Below are 23,473 nucleotides of genomic sequence, written 5' to 3'. Positions count from 1 at the left end.
GCGGTCTCCAAAATGTGGTCCGCGGGCCAGATGTAGCCCATTACTTGTCTTTATCCGGCCCTTGGAACATTATTTCTCACACTGATATGAGACAGTATTCCACCAACAATGGGACATTATTCCTCCCACTGACACCAATGGCAGGGCACTATTCTTCCCACTGACACCAACAGTGGGGCAGAATTCCACCCACTAATACCAATGATGGGGCACTATTCCTCCCACTGACTCCAACGATGGGGCACTATTCCTCCCACTGATACCAATGATGGGGCACTATTCCTCCCACTGACACCAATGATGGGGCACTATTCCTCCCACTGACACCAATGATGGAGCACTATTCTTCTCACTGATACCAATGATGGAGCACTTTTCCTCCCACTAATACCAGTGATGGGGCACTATTCCTCCCACTGACACCAGCGATGGGGGACTGTTGCTCCCAATGACACCAACAGTGTGGCACTATTCGTTCCATTAACTCCAATGATGGGGCACTCTTCCTCCCATTGATACCAATGATGAGGCACTATTCTTCCTACTTATACCAATGATGGAACACTATTTCTCCCACTGACACCAACGATCGTACACTATTCCCTCCTCTGATAGCAATGATGGGGCATTATTCCTCCCACTGACACCAATGACGGGGCACTATTCCTCCCACTGACACCAATGATGGGGCATTATTCCTTCCACTGAAAGCAATGATGGGGCACTAGTCTTCCCACTGATACCAATAATAAGGCATTATTCCTCCCACTGACACCAATAGTGGGGCACTAATCCTCCCAGTTACACAACTAATAGGTCACTATTCCTTGCACTGAAACCATTAATGGAGCACTATTCCTCCCACTGACATCAACAGTGAGGCATTAAATCCTCCCAGTTTCACTACTGAAAGGTCACTATTCCTCTCAATAATACCAATGATGGGGCACTATTCCTCACACAGACACTAATGAAGGGGCACTATTCCTCCCACTGACACCAATGATGAGGCATTATTCCTCACTCTGAAACCAATGATGGGGTACTATTCCTCCCATTGACACCAATGAAGGGGCACTATTCCTTCAACTGAAACCCATAGTGAAGCACTATTCCTCCCACTGACACCCATGAAGGGGCACAGTGGCTAAATGCTTAGCACTTCTGCCTGGCAGCACTAGGGTTGTTGGTTCAAATCCCAACCACAGCACCACCTGCCTGGAGTTTGCATGTTCTCCCTGTTCCTGCGTGGGTTTCCTCCGGGTACTCTGGTTTCCTCCCACACTCCAAAGACATGCTGGTAGGTTAATTGGCTCCTGTCTAAATTGTCCCTAGTATGTGTATGTATGAATGTGAGTTAGGGACATTAGATTGTACACCCCTTGAGGGTTAGGGACTGATGTGAATGTACAATATATATGTAAAGCGCTGCGTAAATTGATGGCGCTATATAAGTACCTGTAATAATAAATTATATTCCTTCCACTGACACCAATGATAGGGAACTATTCATCCCACTGACACCAATGATGGAGCACTTTCCTTTTTACTAATACCAATGATGGAACATTCTTTACTCCCACTGACACACAGGGCATTTTCTACTCCTACTGGCCACTGTCCAGCCCTCTGAAGTCTGAAATTTCAAAATTTATGGTCTTTTTTTGTTTATATATTTTTTGTGATATAAATGAAAAAAGACTGTAAGTTAAAAAACAAAACAAAACATTATTTTTACTTTCTGCTATAAACATATTCAATGAAAAAAATAAACATCAAATTTCTTCATAAATTTAGGCCTAAGTGTACATTGATTAGTTTGCATGAAAGTTACAGTGTCTACAAATTATGGTATATATACTGGAAGTTTTTATATATTTATTTTTATACTAATAATGCCAGTGATCAGTGATTTATAGCGGGACCGTGATAGTAGGGGCAATCTGACACTGACACTTTGTGGTAACTGGCTAACTGACAACTGCAGTGATCACTAATACAGTGATCAGTGCTAATAATATACATTGACACTTTACTAATGACACTGGCTGGAAGGGGCTATCATCTGGGACAATTAAAGGGTTAACTGTGTGCCTAACGATTTGTAATGTGTTTACTCTGTGGCGCTTTTGGATGTGCCTGTTTTTAATCCCTGATTTTATTCCCTGCTTTGAAGGGAAACGAAAACCAACACATTGCCACTGTCAGTAGAGAGCTCTGTGTTGTTTACCTTCACAGAGCTCTCTTCTGTCATTTGCTCAGATTGGCTGGGACCTGATGAGCGGCATGTGCTGGAGCCAATGACAGCACACCCGGGTGGGCATATACGTATATATACATGATTCTGCACAGTTGGACCGCACTGTAGCAGTAAAACTACAGTGCAGAGTTGGCAAATGGTAAAGTGTTACTAAACCCCAGACCCTGCACTCACTATACCTGGCCTCTCACAGTACACAGAACATGGAAATGCAATTATTTTAGTAAATATATCAGCAGTACTGTACATAACAGTCGTGGGACTTCTATCAGTGTCCAGCAGAGCACTGGTTAAAGCTTGTAGGAGGAGTTTTCATTCTCCTCTAGGAGGATGCAGGACCCCCGACCTCTGTCTGGACAGTGCTGATTGGCCCAGTGCTGATCACATGCACTCTCCTAAAGAAAAATAAACTCTCTAGCAATACACACCAAACTGAGCATGTGCAGAGTGACTCCAAACTTCTGTTCTATCAGGAGATATTTAGGGGACAATGGAAGAAGGAGAGGATCAGAGAAGCCAGGATCAAACATTATTTTTACACAATGTGGAGAATTGACCCCTTAGGTACCACAGTATAACAAGCATGCTTTACTGCATATACAGACTGATTTTACTGTTGTGGGTTTAGTAACACTTTAAGGAACCAGAAATGATGAAATACCATCCCACTGGGTTATATTATTATTATGTATACTTTTTTTTATTTTTATATCATTTTATTACTAGCTACTTGCCGACACGTCACGTACCTGGTACGTCACCAGTCTTCAAGTGGTTGTACTGGGATGATGCCGACAGCTGCAGGCATCGCATCGCCCCGGTGCCGGTTTTTAGAGCTGGTGGTCGGCTCTATTGTAATAGCAATTGGAGCGGCTAACGTGGGATGTCTCTCCCCTCCGCCTTCTGCGGCTTGCTTGGGCTCTCCCTTCCCACGGAGAGACCCAAGTGACCAGTCGGCTGGTCAGACAGCTGAACAAAGCCAGGATCGTCTTTGATCGGCTCTCCACTATGGTAACCCTGAAGCGATGACCTGACATCACTTCCAGGTTACTCGGATGTAAACAGCACCATTTTTAACGGCTTCCGCGTCTCCCTATAGCAGGAATACTGCTACAGGGTGGCACAGGTGTGCGCAAAATCACGAATATATGTAATTTTGCAGTTCCAGGTAGGGTGCCATACACGGCCTCGGCTGTCAATCTGTGATTATACAAGAAAACTTATTCCTGCGCCAAAACTTTCCAAATAACACTCTAAAAATGCTGCTGTGCCAATCGTGAAAACACAAACAATATAAATATAAATAAACAGCGCAAATTTAGATGATTAATCAATATAATAAATCATATAAAATAGGTGCATAAATTATTCGTGTTTGCCCTTAATCTTAAACAAAAACAATCTTAAACCAAACAGTGAACCAAGATGGCCGCTGGAACGCACCGCTCAGCGTGCGTTCCACTCACCGGAAATGACGTCAGGCGCATGGAGTGTGGACCGGAAATGCGTCAACGCGTTTCGCCCCTCCCATAGGGCGTTATCAAGACTGTTTGGTCTAAGAGGAGTCCTGTCTTTGTTCCACTGTGGATGTGAGAGTCCTGGAAGGAAAAGTTTGTATATCTGCTGGAACTGAAGCCTTTTATACATAATAAACATGCCTTTAGCAAGTGTTTAACATGTGAGTGGCCTTAATCTCCATTTGGAAAAAGTTACTATTGTGTGACAATATTATGCTATGTGAGGTTTTTTCTTTTGGTTGGATGGTGGAGTCTATTCGGAGGGTGAAGATTTTCCCTAGCGTGGCACCAAAGAGGGTTTAGGATCCCTAAAAATTCCTTAAAGGTCTTTTACTCACCAAGTTCTGGTGAGTGTATTCGATGTTGGTTTGTGCACGGGTGGAAAGTGAAAGTATTTTTTGAAGAAAAGAAGTTTGCACTTTTATTTCAACAATTTAATTATGTTTTCAGCACATGGACTTTTGGGTGTTTTTGTTTAAGATTAAGGGCAAACACGAATAATTTATGCACCTATTTTATATGATTTATTATATTGATTAATCATCTAAATTTGCGCTGTCAATCTGTGATTACCCGCTGGCAAATCTCTGAGGGTTTCTGACAGGGGAGAGAGTTGTATGTAAACAATACAGATCTCTCCCCTGTCAGCTCCTGCACACTGCTTTGTATGGCTCTGCATAGCAGAGCCATACAAAGCAGTGTGCTTACAGTGAAGCACACACAAAGCCTCCATAGTAAAACAGCACACACATGTTAACCCCTTCCTGCCCAGTGCCATTAGTACAGTGTCAGTGCTTTTTATTAGCACTGATCACTGTATTGGTGTCACTGGGGATATCAGTGACACCAAGTCAGTTCCCACCCAGTGTCAATGCCTGCCGCAGTCCCACTATAAATCGCTGATCGCCGCCATTACTTGTAAAAAAAAAAATCCAGTATATACACAGTCATTTGTAGACGCTATAACTTTCACATAAACCAATTAATTTACACGTATTGGGATTTTTTTTTTAGCAAAGACATGGAGCAGAATACATTTTGGCCTAAATTTATGACAAAATTTGATTTTTTTACTGGAAATGTTTAAAAGGAAAAAGTCAAAAATATAGTTTTTGTTCAAAATTGTTGTTTTTTTTTTTATAGCGCAAAAAATAAAAACCGCAGAGGCGATCAAATACCACCAAAAGAAAGCTCAATTTGTGGGAAACAAAGGACATAAATTTCATTTGGGTGCAGTGTTGCATGACCACGCAATTGTCAAATAAAATAACACAGCGGGGGGGGGGGTAAATCCTTAGGAGGGCAAGGGGTTAAAAGCCCAAAAGCATTCTTGGTGTTTTGAATACTTTTAGGCCCTGTTCACACGGGCGGTTAGATTTCAGCTTTTAGCTGCGGTTAGAGGAACTTACCGCAGCTAAATGCAGACAATGCATCCCTATGGCCCCATTCACACACTGCATTTAGCAACGTTTTCATAATGTACGGTTTTATGCGTTTAGGAAAAATAAAGTTGACAGCGTCCAGGAGCGATGTACCGCAGCTATCTGTACATAAACGCAGTTAATCGCAGTACAAAGAGTAAATAAGTAAACGGGTGCATTAGGAAAAGGCAAGAATTTACTACCGCAGCTAAACGCAGCCGCATGTAAACGCAATGTACAAACAAGTCATCTGTGTGCCAGGGGTGTTGGAATTTCAAAATAAAAAAACCTGCATTTACAGCACGTAAAAGATGCCTTAACCGCCTCCCACGCGCCATATAAGGTAATGACGGGCGCAAGGCGGTTCTCTCGTTCTGAGAGGATGTCATATGACGTCCTCCCACTCTAACCACGCATGCGCGGCTCCGGGGGCGCACAGTGCGGTGATCAGTAGTGCGCTGTGTCCCTCGGACACAGCGGATAACCGATCAATGGAAAGACCCGAAGACGTCGGCTCGGTCATGTGATCAGCTGTGTCCAATCACAGCTGATCACATGTAAATAAGGAAATGCCTGTTATCTGCATTTTGGACCTCACGAGCTGTCACGCTGACAGAGGAGAGGAGAGACGATAATCGGCATTCCTCAGAGGGGACATGTACACTGATCATCAGAGCACTGATGATCAGTGTGCCCTGATGATCAGTGTAGCCCTATCAGTGCTACCTGTCAGTGCCCATCAATGCCACATATCAGTGCCTACCAGTGCACATCAATGCCACATATCAGTGTCCATCTGAGCTGCCTTTCAGTGCCACCTATCAGTGCCAGTCAGTGCCACTTATTAATATCACCTATCAGTGCTGCCAATCAGTGCCACCTATCAGTGCCAGTCGGTGCCACCTATCAGTGCCAGTCAGTGCCGCCTAACAGTGCTGCCTAACAGTGTTAGTGCCACCTAATAGTGCTGCCTAAACGTGTTAGTGCCACCTAACAGTGCCAGTAAGTGCTACCTACCAGTGCCAGTCAGTGCCACCTATCAGTGCCATATGAGGTCTGCCTTTCAGTACCCATCTGTGATGCCTGTCAATGCCCATCAGCGCCACCTACCAGTGCCTCCTCATCAGTGCCCATCAGTGCATCCTATCAGTGCCCATCACTGCAGCCTCATTAGCGCACATCAGTGAAGGAGAAAAATCACTTATTTACAAAATCGTGTAACAGAAACTAAGAAAAAACTCTTTTTCCCCAAAATTTTCAGTTGTTTTTGGTTTGTTTAGCAAAAAATAAAAAACCCAGAGTTGATTAAATACCACCAAAAGAAAGCTCTATCTGTCTAAAAACAAATGATAAAAATTCATATGGGTACAGTGTTGCATGAAAACGCAATTGTCATTCAAAGTGTGACAGCTCTGAAAGCTGGAAATTGGTCTGGACAGGAAGGGGGTATAAGTGCCCGGTAGGCTAGCGGTTAAGTGCAGAGGAGGGATTTGGAGGGATCTCTCCATAAAGAGTACCTGTCACTGCCTATTGCTGTCACAGCGGATGTTTACATTCCTTGTCACAGCAATAAAATAAAAAAAAAAATAAAAATGAAAGCAACAGTGCAAAAAAAAATTTAAAAATGTAAGTGCCTCCGTCCCGCTCTGCAAAGGCAAACAAACGCGTTGGTCCCGCATGTGACCAACTGCAGGAAGATACTACAACAAGAAACTCTACTGCATGCTAGATAATCTGCAATCAAACGCTCCTGGAAACATCTCTCCTTACCTGTTCTCCACTCCCTGCACCTTTAAATACCTCCTCTACTCCCTCTTTTCATATTCCTTTCTTGTGTTCCCAAAACCTCACTTCTCCGTCCCCCTGCTCCACCCAAAAACTGTACATCTCACCCTCACTGCTCCGTCTCCTTACTACTGCTCTCATCACCTCCTGCTCATACTTCATTCTCCTGCTGACCCTAGCACCAGGACTGGAAGGCATGGGCACCCATATACATGCCGCTCACATGCCACCTTCCTCACACTTCTTCTCCTCCTAACCTCTGGGGATATCTCCCCGAACCCTGGTCCTCCATTACTTTGCCCACACACAAGACATCCTCTTTTCCTGGAATTACCGCAATCCCCTCAACCTAATATCGGTCCCCATGCTCCCCAAAACCACCCTCCCGTTTTCATGTGCACTCTGGAACGCCCATTCGGTCTGCAATAAACTCACCTCAATCCACGACCTCTTCATCTCCCGCTCTCTTAACCTTCTAGCACTCACCGAAACTTGGCTCCAAGCAGCAGATTCTGTCTCCCCCGCAGCACTGTCCTATGGAGGCCTCATCTTGACCCACTCACCCAGGCCCAGTGGTCGGAAAGGAGGCAGGATTGGTCTACTTCTGTTACCACTGAGCACCTTTCAAGTCCTCCCTAACCCTCCCTCTCTATCCTTTTCTTTTTTTGAGACCCACTGCATCCGGCTATTCTCTCCGATCTCTCTGAGGATTGCAGTGATCTACCGGCCTCCAGGACCCGTGTCCAATTTTCTCGATGACTTTGCCACCTGGCTACCCTACTTTCTCTCCTCTGAACTACCCACTATCATTCTCAGAGACTTTAACATCCCTATTAACGTCAGTAACCTGGCTACATCCCAAATCTTCCACATAACCTCATCTTTTGAACTAGTGCAGTGTATACAGTCCTCCACTCACTCTGACGGGAATACCTTAGACCTTGTCTTCTCTCACCACTGTACTCCCTTTAACCTCTCAAACACCCCATTTCCCCTCTCCGATCACAATCTCATCACCTTCACAGTATCCTCATCCTCTAACACCTATCCCACCAAACAGCAAACAATTACCAGCAGAAATCTCCGAAACCTAAACCCTGCTCCTTTCCACTCTGCAACTGACCAACTCTACGACAGCATCAACCCCCTGTCCTGCCCTGACCTGGCCACTGCTGTCTACAACAACTCTCTTTCATCCACTCTAGACTCATTTGCTCCCCTAATAACACGAAGCATCAGGCCCCAACCCCTACAACCTTGGCAGACTGACCACACCTGAAATCTCAAACGACAGTCGAGCGCTGGAGCGATTATGGTGTAAAACCAAATCCCACCAAGCGTTCACTCGTTATAAATCTGCCTTCTTAACATACACTTCCTCCCTTCTCGCTGTCAAACAAGCTTACTTTGTCACCCTCATTAATACCTTCTCTTCAAGTCCTCATCGGCTCTTCTCTACCGTTAACTCTTTACTTTCTCCGCCCCCACCCAGCGCCTCACTCACTGCCCACGAGATTGCACACCACTTCCAAAACAAGATTGACGCAATTCGTAGGGACACCGCCACTACACAGACACCCACCCCACTTAGCATTCCTCATACCATACCTCCCGCAACACTTTCCTCCTTTGACCTCACTACCACCGAAGAGGTCCTCAAGGTCTTCTCAGAAGCCCGCCTCACCACCTGCCCCCTGTCCCCTCACAACTCCTTCGGTCACCCTCCTCCTCCATCCTATGCTCCCTCACTCACATCTTCAATCTTTCCCTCTCTACAGGTGCCTTCCCCTCCCCTCTAAAGCATGCGCACATCACTCCCATACTAAAAAAACCCTCACTAGACCCCACCAACCTGAACAACCTTAGACACATCTCCCTGCTGCCATTTACCTCTAAACTCCTAGAACGCTTAGTCTACAATCGTCTGAGCTCCCACCTCACTGACAACAACCTTCTCGACCCTTTACAGTCTGGCTTTCGCCCTCTACACTCCAATGAAACTGCCCTACTAAAGCTCTCTAATGATCTACTAACTGCTAAAACCAATGGCCACTATTTAATACTCCTATACTCGACCTCTCCGCGGCTTTTGACATGGTTGACCATCCCCTCCTCCTCAAAAAACGACACTCTCTTGGCCTCAGCGATTCCACTCTCTCCTGGTTCTCCTCCTATCTATTGCAGCGCTCCTTCAGTGTTACCTATAACGCTGCCTCCTCCTCCTCACTCCCTCTCTCTGCAGGGGTCCCTCAAGGTTCTGTCCTTGGACCCCTTCTCTTCTCCATCTACACCTCCTCCCTTGGTCACTTGATAAACTTCCACGGCTTCAATTACCATCTCTATGCTGATGACATGCAAATCTATCTTTCTACCCCTCACCTCACCCCTTCAGTTTCCACCCGCATCACTAGCCTACTAAGCAACATATCGGCCTGGATGTCACTCCACTTCCTCAAACTTAACCTTTCCAAAACTGAGCTCCTAGTATTCCCCCCAGCCCGTGCCCCCTCCCCTGACTTCACCATAAATATCGTGAACACCATCCTCAGTCCCTCCCCTCACGCCAGGGTACTAGGTGTAATCCTAGACTCCCATCTGTCCTTCCAGCCCCAGATCCAATCGCTGACAAAATCATGTAGACTTCACCTCCGCAACATCTCCAAGATACGCCCGTTCCTAACCTCGGAAACTACTAAGCAACTTATTCACTCCCTTGTTATATCTCACCTCGACTACTGTAACTCCCTCCTCATTGGCTGACCTCATCACAGGCTATCCCCCCTCCAGTCTATCATGAATGCTGCTGCCAGACTCATCCACCTTACTAACCGTTCTGTATCCACCACCCCTCTCTGCCAATCCCTCCACTGGCTCCCAGTTGCCCAACGGATAAAATTCAAAGCACTAACAATGATATATAAAGCCATTTATAACTCTGCCCCAAATTTCATCAATGATCTTATCTCTAAATATCAACCAAACTGTACACTACGCTCCTCGCAAGACCTCTTACTCTCTAGCTCCCTTATCTCCTCCTCCCATGCTCGTCTCCAAGACTTCTCCAGGGTGTCACCCATCCTCTGGAACTCCCTACCCCAATCTATCAGACTATCACCTACTCTATTTGCCTTTAGGCGATCGCTGAAAACCCATCTCTTCAGGAAAGCCTATCCCACCCTCTGCTAATACTGGAATCCTCTACTCTTCCAACCACCCCATCCCCACAGTGACTACCTACTGTATAATTCACCCCTCCCTCCTAGATTGTAAGCTCCAAGGAGCAGGGCCCTCAAATCCCTCTTGTATTGAACTGTATCATTACTGTATTGTCTCCCGTTATATTGTAAAGTGCTGAGCAAACCGTTGGCACTATATAAATCCTGTATAATATTAATAATAATGTGCGCAAACAGCGATCATCCCACACATGTGAAGTATTGCCGCAGACGTCAGATCATGGGCAATAATTCTAGCACCAGACCTCCTCTGTACAACTAAAGTGGTAACCTCTAAAGGCTTTTAAATCTTCACCTATGGATAGTAACATTTACATTGTTTCTTTGTCGCTGTTGCAGGGGCGTGCAAAATGTTTTTAAATGTGGCATGTTTGGTATCTATTTACTCGACGTAACATCATCTTTTATATTTTATGAAAATAAATTAGTTATATATTGTGTTTGCGTGCAAAACTTTTTGTTGTATCCCCCTGTGACGGAGGAAAGGCAGGACAGAACACAGAGTGGATGGCAGATGCACAAAGCTTTATTATAACAAACAGGCGGCAGTCCTTCAATACGGGGGGTGGATTTGCCACTAAAGGGTAATGAGAGGCCCCACCCACTTATAATCCACTAGGAGAGCCAAGGGGGTGTCCCTGTAACAGGGATAGTCCGACACAGGAGGGGGGTGCCTGGGGTCACCACCTCAACAGTTCAGGTAACACAGTGGGGAAGCAGGTACTCACGGATCCAACAGGGTGCCTGGTCTCCCAGGGGTAGAAGCAGGACACAGGTACCTGTGGAGTCCGGATCAGGCGGGTGACCTCTGGCAGACGGGCTGTGGTAGTCTCTCCCCCTTCTGTGGGGTCTCTCGCAATCGCAGGCAAGCTTTCTCTGGCTGCCTCTTCCCTCCTGTGGGGTCTGTGTGAGGCTGGGTTAGGCTTGCAGAGTCTAGTCAGAAAGGTCTCGCCGGAGCTCCCAGCATCAGCCTCTTAAACTGCTGCAGGACGCTCCCTGGTCGCCTTGGCAACCGGGAGGAAGGAAATACTAGACCCCAGGGAGACTCAGGCTGGTGACAGGGACATGCTGGGGTGCAGCGATGATGTCTGCATAGATGAAAAGCAAGTTGGAAGATGTGCAGAGAGCTCCCAGTCAGCTGGCCAGGAGGGAGGGGGCCCAGAGTAATTTGATTAGGCCATTGAATTAGGCCATTTGGCCTAGTGACACGAGACAATTGGAACAATGCAAAGCAGGACTCTGAGGGCATGTGATACAAGGCATTAATAAGGGGATTAATACTTGGCACGCTCCCATACCGTGACACCCCCCCCAAAACACTGTGCAAATACAGTGTGACATAAAAAATGGCAAAACCCACCATTTTATTCTCCAGGATCTCTGCTTTAAAAGCAAAATATAATGTTTCAGCATTTTAAGTAATTTTCTACCCACAAATCCCTGATATTTACCTTTTCATAAACAAAGTGTCAGAAAAGGCCTGGTGTTGAAGGTTATTACAATTGCTTTTCATATAGTACATTATGACAACTATCACAGGACTATCATATTATTATTTTTTTGTTATTATTCTGTCATTTTATTAGTAGCACTTTTACAGATACTGAGTGCTGACAACGTGCACACTGATATTCTATACAGAGAGCAGGCCACAGCACAGTCGGGTCCTCCAATGAAGGGCCGCTCTAGCCGTCTCTCGCACGTCTCTATGGTCGGTGCACGGCTTGCGATCCCTGTACCATAGAGCGTTAGATAGGGAGGCGGGACCGGGGCGCGGTGCATGCTGGGGAGGGTGTGTGAATCCTCCAGGCCGCGCACAGCAGTGTGGAGCCGGTGGGCCGCTCTGTCAGGAGGAAGGCGGAGGGTGACCCGATATAGGACGACAATGCCGAATTTCTGCGCCGCCCCCAATTGCACCCGCAAGAGCACGCAGTCTGACCTGGCCTTCTTCCGCTTTCCCCGGGACCCCGGCAGGTGAGGGGGAGGGGTCATCACCTCATGGGGGTAGATGAGGATAACCTGCATGGTGTGTGGTGTCTGTCTACTGGACGGAGGCTGGCATGTGACCAGGGTGCTGAACAGCAGATCATGGGTGTCCGGGCTGCTCCATGGAGGGTGGTGGACATCCTGAGTACTGAATGGCAGCCGGGTTGGGGTATCTTGGGTGCTGGATGGAGGCTGGTGGGCGGCCTGGGTGCAGGTTGATGGAGCTGGTGGGTGACCTGGATGTGGGCTGGTGGGCGTCCTGGATGCAGGTTGATGGAGCTGGTGGGCGACCTGGATGCAGGTTGATGGAGCTGGTGGGTGACCTGGATGTGGGCTGGTGGGCGTCCTGGATGCAGGTTGATGGAGCTGGTGGGCGACCTGGATGCAGGTTGATGGAGCTGGTGGGTCACCTGGATGCAGGTTGATGGAGCTGGTGGGCGACCTGGGTACTGGCAGGTTGATGGAGGCTGGCGGGCGTCCTGGATGCAGGTTGATGGAGGCTGGCGGGCGTCCTGGATGCAGGTTGATGGAGGCTGGCGGGCGACCTGGGTGCAGGTTGATGGAGCTGGTGGGCGACCTGGGTGCTGGATGGAGGCTGGTTGGCGGCCTGAGTGCAGGTTGATGGAGGCTGGTGGGCGTCCTGGATGCAGGTTGATGGAGCTGGTGGGCGACCTGGGTGCAGGTTGATGGAGCTGGTGGGCGACCTGGGTACTGGATGGCGGCTGGTGGGTGACCTGGATGCAGGTTGATGGAGCTGGTGTGTGACCTGGATGCAGGTTGATGGAGCTGGTGTGTGACCTGGATGCAGGTTGATGAAGCTGGTGGGTGACCTGGATGCAGGTTGATGGAGCTGGTGGGTGACCTGGATGCAGGTTGATGGAGCTGGTGGGTGACCTGGATGCAGGTTGATGGAGCTGGTGGGCGAACTGGGTACTGGATGGCGGCTGGTGGGTGACCTGGATGCAGGTTGATGGAGCTGGTGTGTGACCTGGATGCAGGTTGATGAAGCTGGTGGGTGACCTGGGTGCAGGTTGATGGAGCTGGGGGGTGACCTGGGTGCAGGTTGATGGAGCTGGGGGGTGACCTGGGTGCAGGTTGATGGAGCTGGTGGGTGACCTGGATGCAGGTTGATGGAGCTGGTGGGTGACCTGGATGCAGGTTGATGGAGCTGGTGGGCGAACTGGGTACTGGATGGCGGCTGGTGGGTGACCTGCATGCAGGTTGATGGAGCTGATGGGTGACCTGGGTGCAGGTTGATGGAGCTGGGGGGTGACCTGGGTGCAGGTTGATGGAGCTGGTGGATGACCTGGGTGCAGGTTGATGGAGCTGGTGGGTGACCTGGATGCAGGTTGATGGAGCTGGTGGGTGACCTGGATGCAGGTTGATGGAGCTGGTGGGTGACATGGATGCAGGTTGATGGAGCTGGTGGGTGACCTGGATGCAGGTTGATGGAGCTGGTGGGCGACCTGGGTACTGGTGAGTGTCCTCAGTTTAGGTTGATGGAGGCTGGTGGGCGTCCTGGATGCAGGTTGATGGAGGCTGGCGGGCATCCTGGATGCAGGTTGATGGAGGCTGGCGGGCGTCCTGGATGCAGATTGATGGAGGCTGGCGGGCGTCCCGGATGCAGGCTGATGGAGGCTGGCGGGCGCGTCCCGGATGCAGGCTGATGGAGGCTGGCGGGCGCGTCCCGGATGCAGGCTGATGGGAGGCTGGCGGGCGTCCCGCATGCAGGCTGATGGGAGGCTGGCGGGCGTCCCGCATGCAGGCTGATGGGAGGCTGGCGGGCGTCCCGGATGCAGGCTGATGGGAGGCTGGCGGGCATCCTGATGTCGGGCTGATGGAGGCTGGCGGGCGGGCTGATGGAGGCTGGCGGGCGTCCCGGGTGCTGGCTGATGGAGGCTGGCGGGCGTCCCGGGTGCTGGCTGATGGAGGCTGGCGGGCGTCCCGGGTGCTGGCTGATGGAGGCTGGCGGGCGTCCCGGGTGCTGGCTGATGGAGGCTGGCGGGCGTCCCGGGTGCTGGCTGATGGAGGCTGGCGGGCGTCCCGGGTGCTGGCTGATGGAGGCTGGCGGGCGTCCCGGGTGCTGGCTGATGGAGGCTGGCGGGCGTCCCGGGTGCTGGCTGATGGAGGCTGGCGGGCGTCCCGGGTGCTGGCTGATGGAGGCTGAAGGGCGTCCTGGGTGCGGGCTGATGTGCTCTGGGCAGGACAGAGGCTGACGGTCAAATTTTAAGCAAATTTTCTTTTGAAAATCGTAATTATGAATTTTCGTTTAAGTTTCTCACCATTGGTGGGCTTCAGCAATGGCAGATTTTCACGCGGCCTTCAATTTTGAGCGATCGGCCGTGTTGAAAATTTTTGTAAAAAACTAACGAACTTCACATCAATGATGGGAGAATCGTGTGAGAAATATAATCGAAAAACAAATGAGCGTGAGCTGTGACCTGACAAGAATAGAAGATTCCCAGCCACAACATTTCTTTTCTGTAGCAACCTGAGGTGAAATTGAAGGCTTGATTGGTCAAATTTCAAAGTCAATGGTAGCACCAGCGGATTATATAACACACTTTTCTGATTTAAAAAAAAACTTTGGAATTTGACCTAGGTACAGTGATGAAAATAATTATTTGATCCCCTGCAGATCTTGTACGTTTGCCCACTTACAAAGAAATGAAGGGTCTATCATTTTTTATCATAGGTGTATTTTAACCTCCCTAGCGATATGATTATTTCTGATTTTTTTGTGCTCAAAGCGGTACATTTTTTTGCATGGAAATATGTAGTTTTTTTATTGTAGGCCTGTAATTTTTAGGAATAACTCACTGAAATCTGTCCAAACAAGAGTCTAGTAAACATTCCGGATATGATAAAATTTTAAACCCGAATTCATAAATTATAATTTAATAAATAATCATAAAAAATAATATAATACATTTAATTCAATAATATAATCAAACCAAAAACACTGAAATTTGAAATATAGCGCCAAGTTCGCACATCGCTGAGCAAAGTCGCAAAATCGTTTTCAGTGTCTGATGATGAATTTCCCCCACGAATCATTATCACTCAATTCTGCAAGTGGTTCTGATTTACTATCGCTGTTCTCTAGCCGGTCTAAAACCGATTTTGACCTAAAGGGACACTTTTTGGACGCCGTGGACATTTCTCAGTTTCCAGGCAGAAAGAACAGTAAAAATGCAGGCAGGGCACAGGACAAAGCACTCGGGACAAAATGTATGTGAAATGCATTGAGACAGCAATGTTTTTCTATGTAATAATCATTTAAAAAAAAAATGAAATTTTTAAAAAATTTCAAATTGGCCGCCGGTTCCGGCGCCCGTACGTCCCGACGTCACAGGGACCGGATGCCGGCATCGGCCGGAGGAGATGGCCGGGGACGCTGCAGGGGACACATCGCGGGAGCGAAGGACAAGGTAAGTGCTGCAGGGACTCCCTGAGCAATGCCGCATGGTAAGCCTGAGTGTAGCTCGGGGTTACCGCTCTTGGTACTCAAATTTTACCCCGAGCTACACTCGGGAATACCGCTAAGGAGGTTAAATGTAGAGGCAGACCATCAACCAAAAATCTAGAAAAAGCACACGATACAAATGTTATAAATGGAGTTGCAGTTCAGTGAGTAAAATAAGTATTTGATCCCCTACTAACCAACAATAATTCTGGCTCCCACAGACTAGCTATGTGGTACACAGATTAGTCCTGTCAATGTAAGAAGGTGCTCCTAACAACAACTCGTGTGTATAAAAGACATCTGTCCACAGAATCTTTCTTCCATTCAAACCTCACCACCATGGGCAAGACCAAAGATCTGTCAAAAGATGTGAGGGATAAGAGTGTAGACCTGCACAAGGCTGGAATGGGCTACAAGACCATCAGCAAGAAGCTTGGTGAGGAGACAACTGTTGGAGCGATTATTTGCAAATAGAAGAAATACATAATAACCATCAACCGCCCTCAGTCTGGCGCTCAATGCAAGATTTCGCCTCATAGGGTAAGGATAATCATGAGAAAAGTGAGGGTTCAGCCCAGAACTACATGGGGGGAGCTTGTCCATGATCTCAAGGCAGTTGGGATCTCAGTAGCCAAACAAACCATTGGTAACACAATATGCCACCATGGATTGAAATCCTGTAGCACCCACCAGGTCCCCCTCAAGAAGGTACATGTACAGGCCCATCTGAAGTTTGATAATGAACATCTAAATGATTCAGAGAAGGACTGGGAGAAAGTGCTGGGGTCAGATGAGACCAAAATTGAGTTCTTTGGCATTAACTCGACTCGCTGTGTTTGGAGGGAAAAAAATGCTGACTATGACCCTAAGAACACCATCCCTACAGTCAAGCTCGAAGGTGAAAACATTATGCTTTGGGGCTTTTTCTCTGCTAAAAGTACAGGCCGACTTTGCTGCATTGAGGGGCCAATGGACAGGGTCATGTATTGTAAAATCTTGGATGAGAACCTTCTTCCCTCATCCAGAATGCGGAAGATTATTATTATTATACAGTATTTATATAGCGCCAACGGTTTGCTCAGCGCTGTACATTACAATGGGAGGCAGCACCGTATGAATACAATTCGATACACGAGGGGTTCGAGGGCCCTGCTCCTTGGAGCTTACAATCTAGGAAGATGGGTCATGGATGGGTGTTCCAGCATGACTGACCCAAAACATTCCACCGAGGCAACAAAGTAATGGCTCAAGAAGCAGCGCATTAAGGACATGGAGTGGCCTAGCCAGTCTCCAAACTTTAACCCTATAGAGAATTTATGTAGGGAGCTGAAACTTGTTGCCAAGCGACAGCCAAGAAAGCTGAAGGCCACTTTGAGGCAGGGCGGATCAGTCAGCGTGATCCACCTGCTCAGGGGGGGGAATCTCTCCGCTGATTCCCCAGCCCCCACCTCTTCCCGTGCAGGTGGATGACAGGTCTCTGCTCTGCTACTGCAGATCAGACACAGACGGTCAAATGGAAACGGACCGCTTGATCCGCTGGACGGATTGGGGAACGGATCCCCATCCCTCTGTTTTTGGCATACAGGATCAGATCGGATGCCAGCAGGTGTCAGCGGATTATTGTCCGCTGACAACCACCGTTCCATAGAAGTCTATGAATGGACCGATTGGGTCCTCATGAAAAACGGACAGGCAGACCTCGTCAGTCTGTTCGTGTGAAAGGGGCCTAAGGATTTAGAGAAGATCTGTAAAGCAGAGTGAACCAAAATCTGTCCTGAGATGTGTGCAAACCTGGTAAACAACTACAAGAAACGTCTTCTCTCTCTGCTTGCCAACAAGGGTTTCTCCACCACATACTAAGCCATGTTTTGCTTGGGGATCAAATACTTATTTTGCTCACTGAACTGCAACTCCTTTTATAACATTTGTATCATGTGGTTTTCCTGGATTTTTGGTTGATATTCTGTCTCTATCGTTTAAAATACACCTATGATATAAATTATAGACCCTTCATTTCTTTGTAAGAGGGCAAACTTACAAAATCTGCAGGGCATCAAATAATTATTTTCACCACTGTGTGGCCCGCAGAAGTACTGAATGGCAGCTGGCAGGCATCCTGAGTGCAGGAGGAAGGCTTGGCATCCTGGGCTTTGAATAGCAGTTTGTGGGTAATGGGTGCAGGATAGTAGCTGGTGGGAGTCCTGGGTGCACAATGGAGGCTGGAGAGTGTGCTGGGTGCAGGCATGTGGAGCTGGCAGGTGTTCTTTGGGCGGAACAGAGGCTGGCGGACATACTAAGTGCCGGACAGCAGCTGGTGGATGTCCTGGGTGCAGGACAGAGGCTGGTGTGTGACCAGGGTGTTAAACGGCAGCTGGCAGGTGTCCTGGGTGCAGGAAGAAGGCTGGCATCCTGGATTTTGAATAGCAGTTCGTTGATGTTGAACAACAGCTTGCAGGTATCTTGGATGCTGGTCAACGAGGCTGGCGGGTATCCTGGATGCGGGACAGAGGCTGGCGGGTATCCTGGATGCGGGACAGAGGCTGGCGGGTATCCTGGATGCGGGACAGAGGCTGGCGGGTATCCTGGATGCGGGACAGAGGCTGGCGGGTATCCTGGATGCGGGACAGAGGCTGGCGGGTATCCTGGATGCGGGACAGAGGCTGGCGGGTATCCTGGATGCGGGACAGAGGCTGGCGGGTATCCTGGATGCGGGACAGAGGCTGGCGGGTATCCTGGATGCAGGACACAGGCTGGAGGGTATCCTGGATGCAGGCATGCTGGGTGTGGGATGGAGGCTTATGGGTATTCTGGGTGCTGAAAGGCAGTTGCGGGGCATTTTGTGTACAGGACAGAGGCTGGCAGGTGTCATGGATGCAAGTCAATTGGTCTGGTGGGAGTCCCGGATGCAGGTCAAAGGGACTGGTAGTGCAAGGCGATGGAGTTGACGGGTGTCCTGAATACTTAAAGCTTGTGGGGGTAGTAAAACTGGTAGGGGTGACTGTTGGGGAGTCTTCAGAGATGTCACCCACCACTCGCTGGACACACCTATTGTGTTTTCTATGTGCTGTACACTTTTCATCACTTTCTCATTGTTTTCTTTGTGACTTTAGATGCCAGAAGTGGGTTGAGAACTGTCGTCGGTCTGATTTAGAAGATAAAACCTCCGATCAGCTCAACAAGCACTATAGACTATGTGCTCAGCACTTTGAAGACTCCATGATCTGCCGCAGTGTAAGTACATGGCCAGGTTCATTATTCTTCTACTGTGTAAAGCTCAGTGCCACATGCACTGTCATCTGTTCCTTCTGCACTTTCTAGCCCTGATAAAATACATACGAATGAGCAAATCCATTGCTTTCAATAGGATCTGTTCCCACCAGGGCATGATATCACAGTGCTGCTCACATGCTCACATGCTGCATTTCAGGTGCATTGATATTTTTTTTCCCACCCAAGCCAAATTAAACCTTTAATTTAAGTCTGCTAAATACATTCCAGGTCCATCAAAACAAAAGGTGTTCAAAGGCTTTCATTTTGGTTACTTTAAAAATCAGCCACAGCGTAAGTAGTAATGCCTGTCACTTGTCAGCAGCTGCAGAGTTGGACCCTTGCTCTCTGTGGGGAATAAGTCGCTGCAAAGGTCCTTCATGCCCCTACTCAGTCAGACCTAAAGCTCTGCTATCTGCAAAGCTCAGGATCCCTTCTGGCTAGATATTTCAGGCTCTGACTGAGCAGGGGGGTGTGGCACCTTTGCAGAGAAACCACTGCTTACCCACAGAGAGGACTGCACAAAAATTGCCACAGGTGAACACCTGTGTAATAGAGGCTGTTCACCTAGCAAAGGGAATTATGGTGATGCTTTGCTTACTTGGAATACCCACTCGTGCTAGTTAAATATATTATAAATAATTTGTTTTTTGCACATTATTCGGTATTCAAAGTGAACTCATCTTCACTATATTTAATATTCACTTTGCTGCGTGAACTGCCTATGTTCCTTTGATACGTCAGCCCCCTTGTCTCATATACACCTTTATGTATTCTTCCTTTAGTAGTCATCTGTGCATCATGCCTTATTCTCAGCATCCTTGTTAAAGCCCCACTGTGGGTAAAATCTATCTTTAGTAGTCTGGTAGGCACATGTACATCTAGTAGTAATGCCTAACCTTATAGAGGCAGCATTCTCCTCCGATCACTCCTAAAAGTCATAGAGGCTTTCTATTCCCAATTTCCTGTTCAGGGGAGCAGACACTTGTGGCCGCTCCCTCTTCATCAGAATTACCAGTCCCCTCGCTGCCTTTATGTATTCTTAGTGGCTATTTTGCTGGCATCATCATGTCCATGTTGAAGGGGTTCCAATCCTTCACTACTTTATCAAAAAATAAAAAAAGTGGGTTATACGTACACGTAAAGCAGAACTCCAGTAAACGGTTAACTCTAGGGGAGGGCTACACCAGATGGAGAGAAGGAATATCTTTAAGAATGGAGAGGGTATGGACTGCACTGGAGGGATAGGAGAAGGTGTGTCGGTGAGAATGAAGTTGTTGGGGTTGCACCAGAGGGAGAGGAAAAATGTCAGTAACAGAGAGGAAAGGGGAAAAGAAATGCCAATAAGAATGGAGAGGGTAAGGGCTGCACCTGAGGGAGAGGAGAAGGAATGTCCATTAGAATTAAGAGTGTAGTGGCTGCACCAGAGGGAGAGGAGAAAGAATGTCAGTAAGAATGCAGAGGGTAGGGGCTGCAGTGGCAGGAGAAGAAAATGAATGTCAGTAGGAATGCAGAGGGTAGGGGCTGCACTGGCAGGAGAAGAAAATGAATGTCAGTAGGAATGCAGAGGGTAGGGGCTGCACTGGCAGGAGAAGAAAATGAATGTCCGTAAGAATGCAGAGGGTAGGGGCTGCACTGGAGGGAGAGGAAAAGGAATGTCAGTAGGAATGGAGAGGGTAGGGGCTGCACTGGAGGGAGAGGAAAAGGAATGTCAGTAGGAATGGAGAGGGTAGGGGCTGCACTGGAGGGAGAGGAAAAGGAATGTCAGTAGGAATGGAGAGGGTAGGGGCTGCACTGGAGGGAGAGGAAAAGGAATGTCAGTAGGAATGGAGAGGGTAGGGGCTGCACTGGAGGGAGAGGAAAAGGAATGTCAGTAGGAATGGAGAGGGTAGGGGCTGCACTGGAGGGAGAGGAAAAGGAATGTCAGTAGGAATGGAGAGGGTAGTGGCTGCACTGGACAGAGAGGAAAAGGAATGTCAGTAGGAATGGAGAGGGTAGGGGCTGCACTGGACAGAGAGGAAAAGGAATGTCAGTAGGAATGGAGAGGGTAGTGGCTGCACTGGAAAGAGAGGAAAAGGAATGTCAGTAGGAATGGAGAGGGTAGTGGCTGCACTGGAGGGAGAGGAAACGGAATATCCAAATGAGCAAAGAGGGCAAAGACTGAGACGAGAGAGCCAAGGGAAAGGCTGAACCTTAAGGACAGATGAAACAAGTGTTATTACTGTCTGAACTCGCTCAGACACTCCTGGGGATATTGGAGACAGTAATCGAGGACACGATTACTACCCCTGACACCGCCCATAGGGTGAGGGCTGCATCAGAGAGAAAGGAATGTTGGTAAGAATGAAGTGGCTGGGGTTGCACCGGAGGGAGAGTAGAAGGAATGTCCCTGAGAACGAAAAGGGTAGTACGTCCACCAGAGGGAGAAGAGAAGGAACAGAGAAAGTAGGGGCTGCATCCGAAGGAGAGGGGAATGAATGTCAGTAAGAATAGAGAGGGTAGAGGCTGCATCTGAGGGAGAGGGGAAGGAATGTCAGTAAGAAGGGAGAGGGTAGAGGCTGCATCTGAGGGAGAGGGGAAGGAATGTCAGTAAGAAGGGAGAGGGTAGAGGCTGCATCTGAGGGAGAGGAGAAGGAATGTCAGTAAGAAGGGAGAGGGTAGAGGCTGCATCTGAGGGAGAGGAGAAGGAATGTCAGTAAGAACGGAGAGGGTAGAGGCTGCGTCTGAGGGAGAGAGCATAAGGGCTGCATCAGCAGAAAAGTAATGATGGTGAGAACAAAAAGGGTAGGATCTGCATCAAAGGGAGAGAAGGCGGAATGTCACAGCAAAGAGTCAAGTGGAAGGCTGGACCTTAGGGTCACGAGAAACCACCTTTTACTACTGTCTGAATAAAAACGAACACTCCTGTGGTTAGTAGTATGTGGACATTGGAGGCGGTGACTGTGGCTAAAATTACTTGCATGACACCGCCCAAAGACTCGCCCAAGTAATGCCTGCACAGGAAACGAACATCCCAATGCATGATGAAACATGTCGTTTACTGTTAGATGAGTAGAGATGGAGGGAAATTACGAGAGGTTATATTGTGTAATATATATATACCTATATACACACATATACAGTCAGATCCATAAATATTGGGACATCAACACAATTCTAACAATTTTGGCTCTATACACCACCACAATGGATTTGAAATGAAATGAACAAAATGTGCTTTAACTGCAGACTGTCAGCTTTAATTTGAGGGTATTTACATCCAAATCAGGTGAACGGTGTAGGAATTACAACAGTTTGCATATGTGCCTCCCACTTGATAAGGGACCAAAAGTAATGGGACAATTGGCTTCTCAGCTGTTCCATGGCCAGGTGTGTGTTATTCCCTCATTATCCCAATTACAATGAGCAGATAAAAGGTCCAGAGTTCATTTCAAGTGTGCTATTTGCATTTGGAATCTGTTGCTGTCAACTCTCAAGATGAGATCCAAAGAGCTGTCACTATCAGTGAAGCACGCCATCATTAGGCTGAAAAAACAACACAAACCCATCAGAGAGATAGCAAAAACATTAGGCGTGGCCAAAACAACTGTTTGGAACATTCTTAAAAAGAAGGAACGCACCGGTGAGCTCAGCAACACCAAAAGACCCGGAAGACCACGGAAAACAACTGTGGTGGATGACCGAAGAATTCTTTCCCTGGTGAAGAAAACACCCTTCACAACAGTTGGCCAGATCAAGAACACTCTCCAGGAGGTAGGTGTATGTGTGTCGAAGACAACAATCAAGAGAAGACTTCACCAGAGTGAATACAGAGGGTTCACCACAAGATGGAAACCATTGGTGAGTCTCAAAAACAGGAAGGCCAGATTAGAGTTTGCCAAACGACATCTAAAAAAATCCGATTGAGCATGCATTTCACTTGCTGAAGACAAAACTGAAGGGAAAATGCCCCAAGAACAAGCAGGAACTGAAGACAGTTGCAGTAGAGGCCTGGCAGAGCATCACCAGGGATGAAACCCAGCGTCTGGTGATGTCTATGCGTTCCAGACTTCAGGCTGTAATTGACTGCAAAGGATTTGCAACCAAGTATTAAAAAGTGAAAGTTTGATTTATGATTATTATTCTGTCCCATTATTTTTGGTCCCTTAAGAAGTGGGAGGCACATATGCAGACTGTTGTAATTCCTACACCGTTCACCCGATTTGGATGTAAATACCCTCAAATTAAAGCTGGCAGTCTGCAGTTAAATCACATCTTGTTCGTTTCATTTCAAATCCATTGTGGTGGTGTATAGAGCCAAAAATGTTAGAATTGTGTCGATGTCCCAATATTTATGGACCTGACTGTATATGTATGTATGTGTGTGTATGTATATATGTGTATGTATATATATATATATATATAAATAATAATTAGTGGCCATTGATGATATCACAAATACTGGTATCTTTATTTTTTTGCCTGCATTTATCGGGAAAGACTGATATTAGATGTAACTAATTTGGATGACATTACTTGGCAAGCATTGAGTATCA

At 47.7% G+C, this 23,473-nt stretch overlaps 1 protein-coding gene across 1 annotated transcript in view; it reads left to right on the top strand.

Moving 5' to 3' along the window:
* Positions 1–11,999: 11,999 nt before the first annotated feature.
* Positions 12,000–23,473, top strand: part of THAP12 (THAP domain containing 12) — a 65,893-nt gene continuing 54,419 nt past the window's right edge. Inside the window, exons 1-2 of the mRNA XM_089676735.1 lie at positions 12,000–12,193; positions 18,782–18,902. Of these exons, the coding sequence (XP_089532861.1) occupies positions 12,000–12,193; positions 18,782–18,902 (315 nt within the window). The remainder of the gene's footprint in view (positions 12,194–18,781; positions 18,903–23,473) is intronic.

This window comes from Staurois parvus, unplaced genomic scaffold (assembly GCF_062004578.1).
Source record: "Staurois parvus isolate SC_StPar_1 unplaced genomic scaffold, SC_StPar_1.0 ptg000173l, whole genome shotgun sequence".
NCBI classification, from domain to species: Eukaryota; Metazoa; Chordata; class Amphibia; order Anura; family Ranidae; genus Staurois; species Staurois parvus.
The sequence above is the reverse complement of the archived record's forward strand: the minus strand, read 5'-3'. Positions and strand labels throughout refer to the sequence as shown.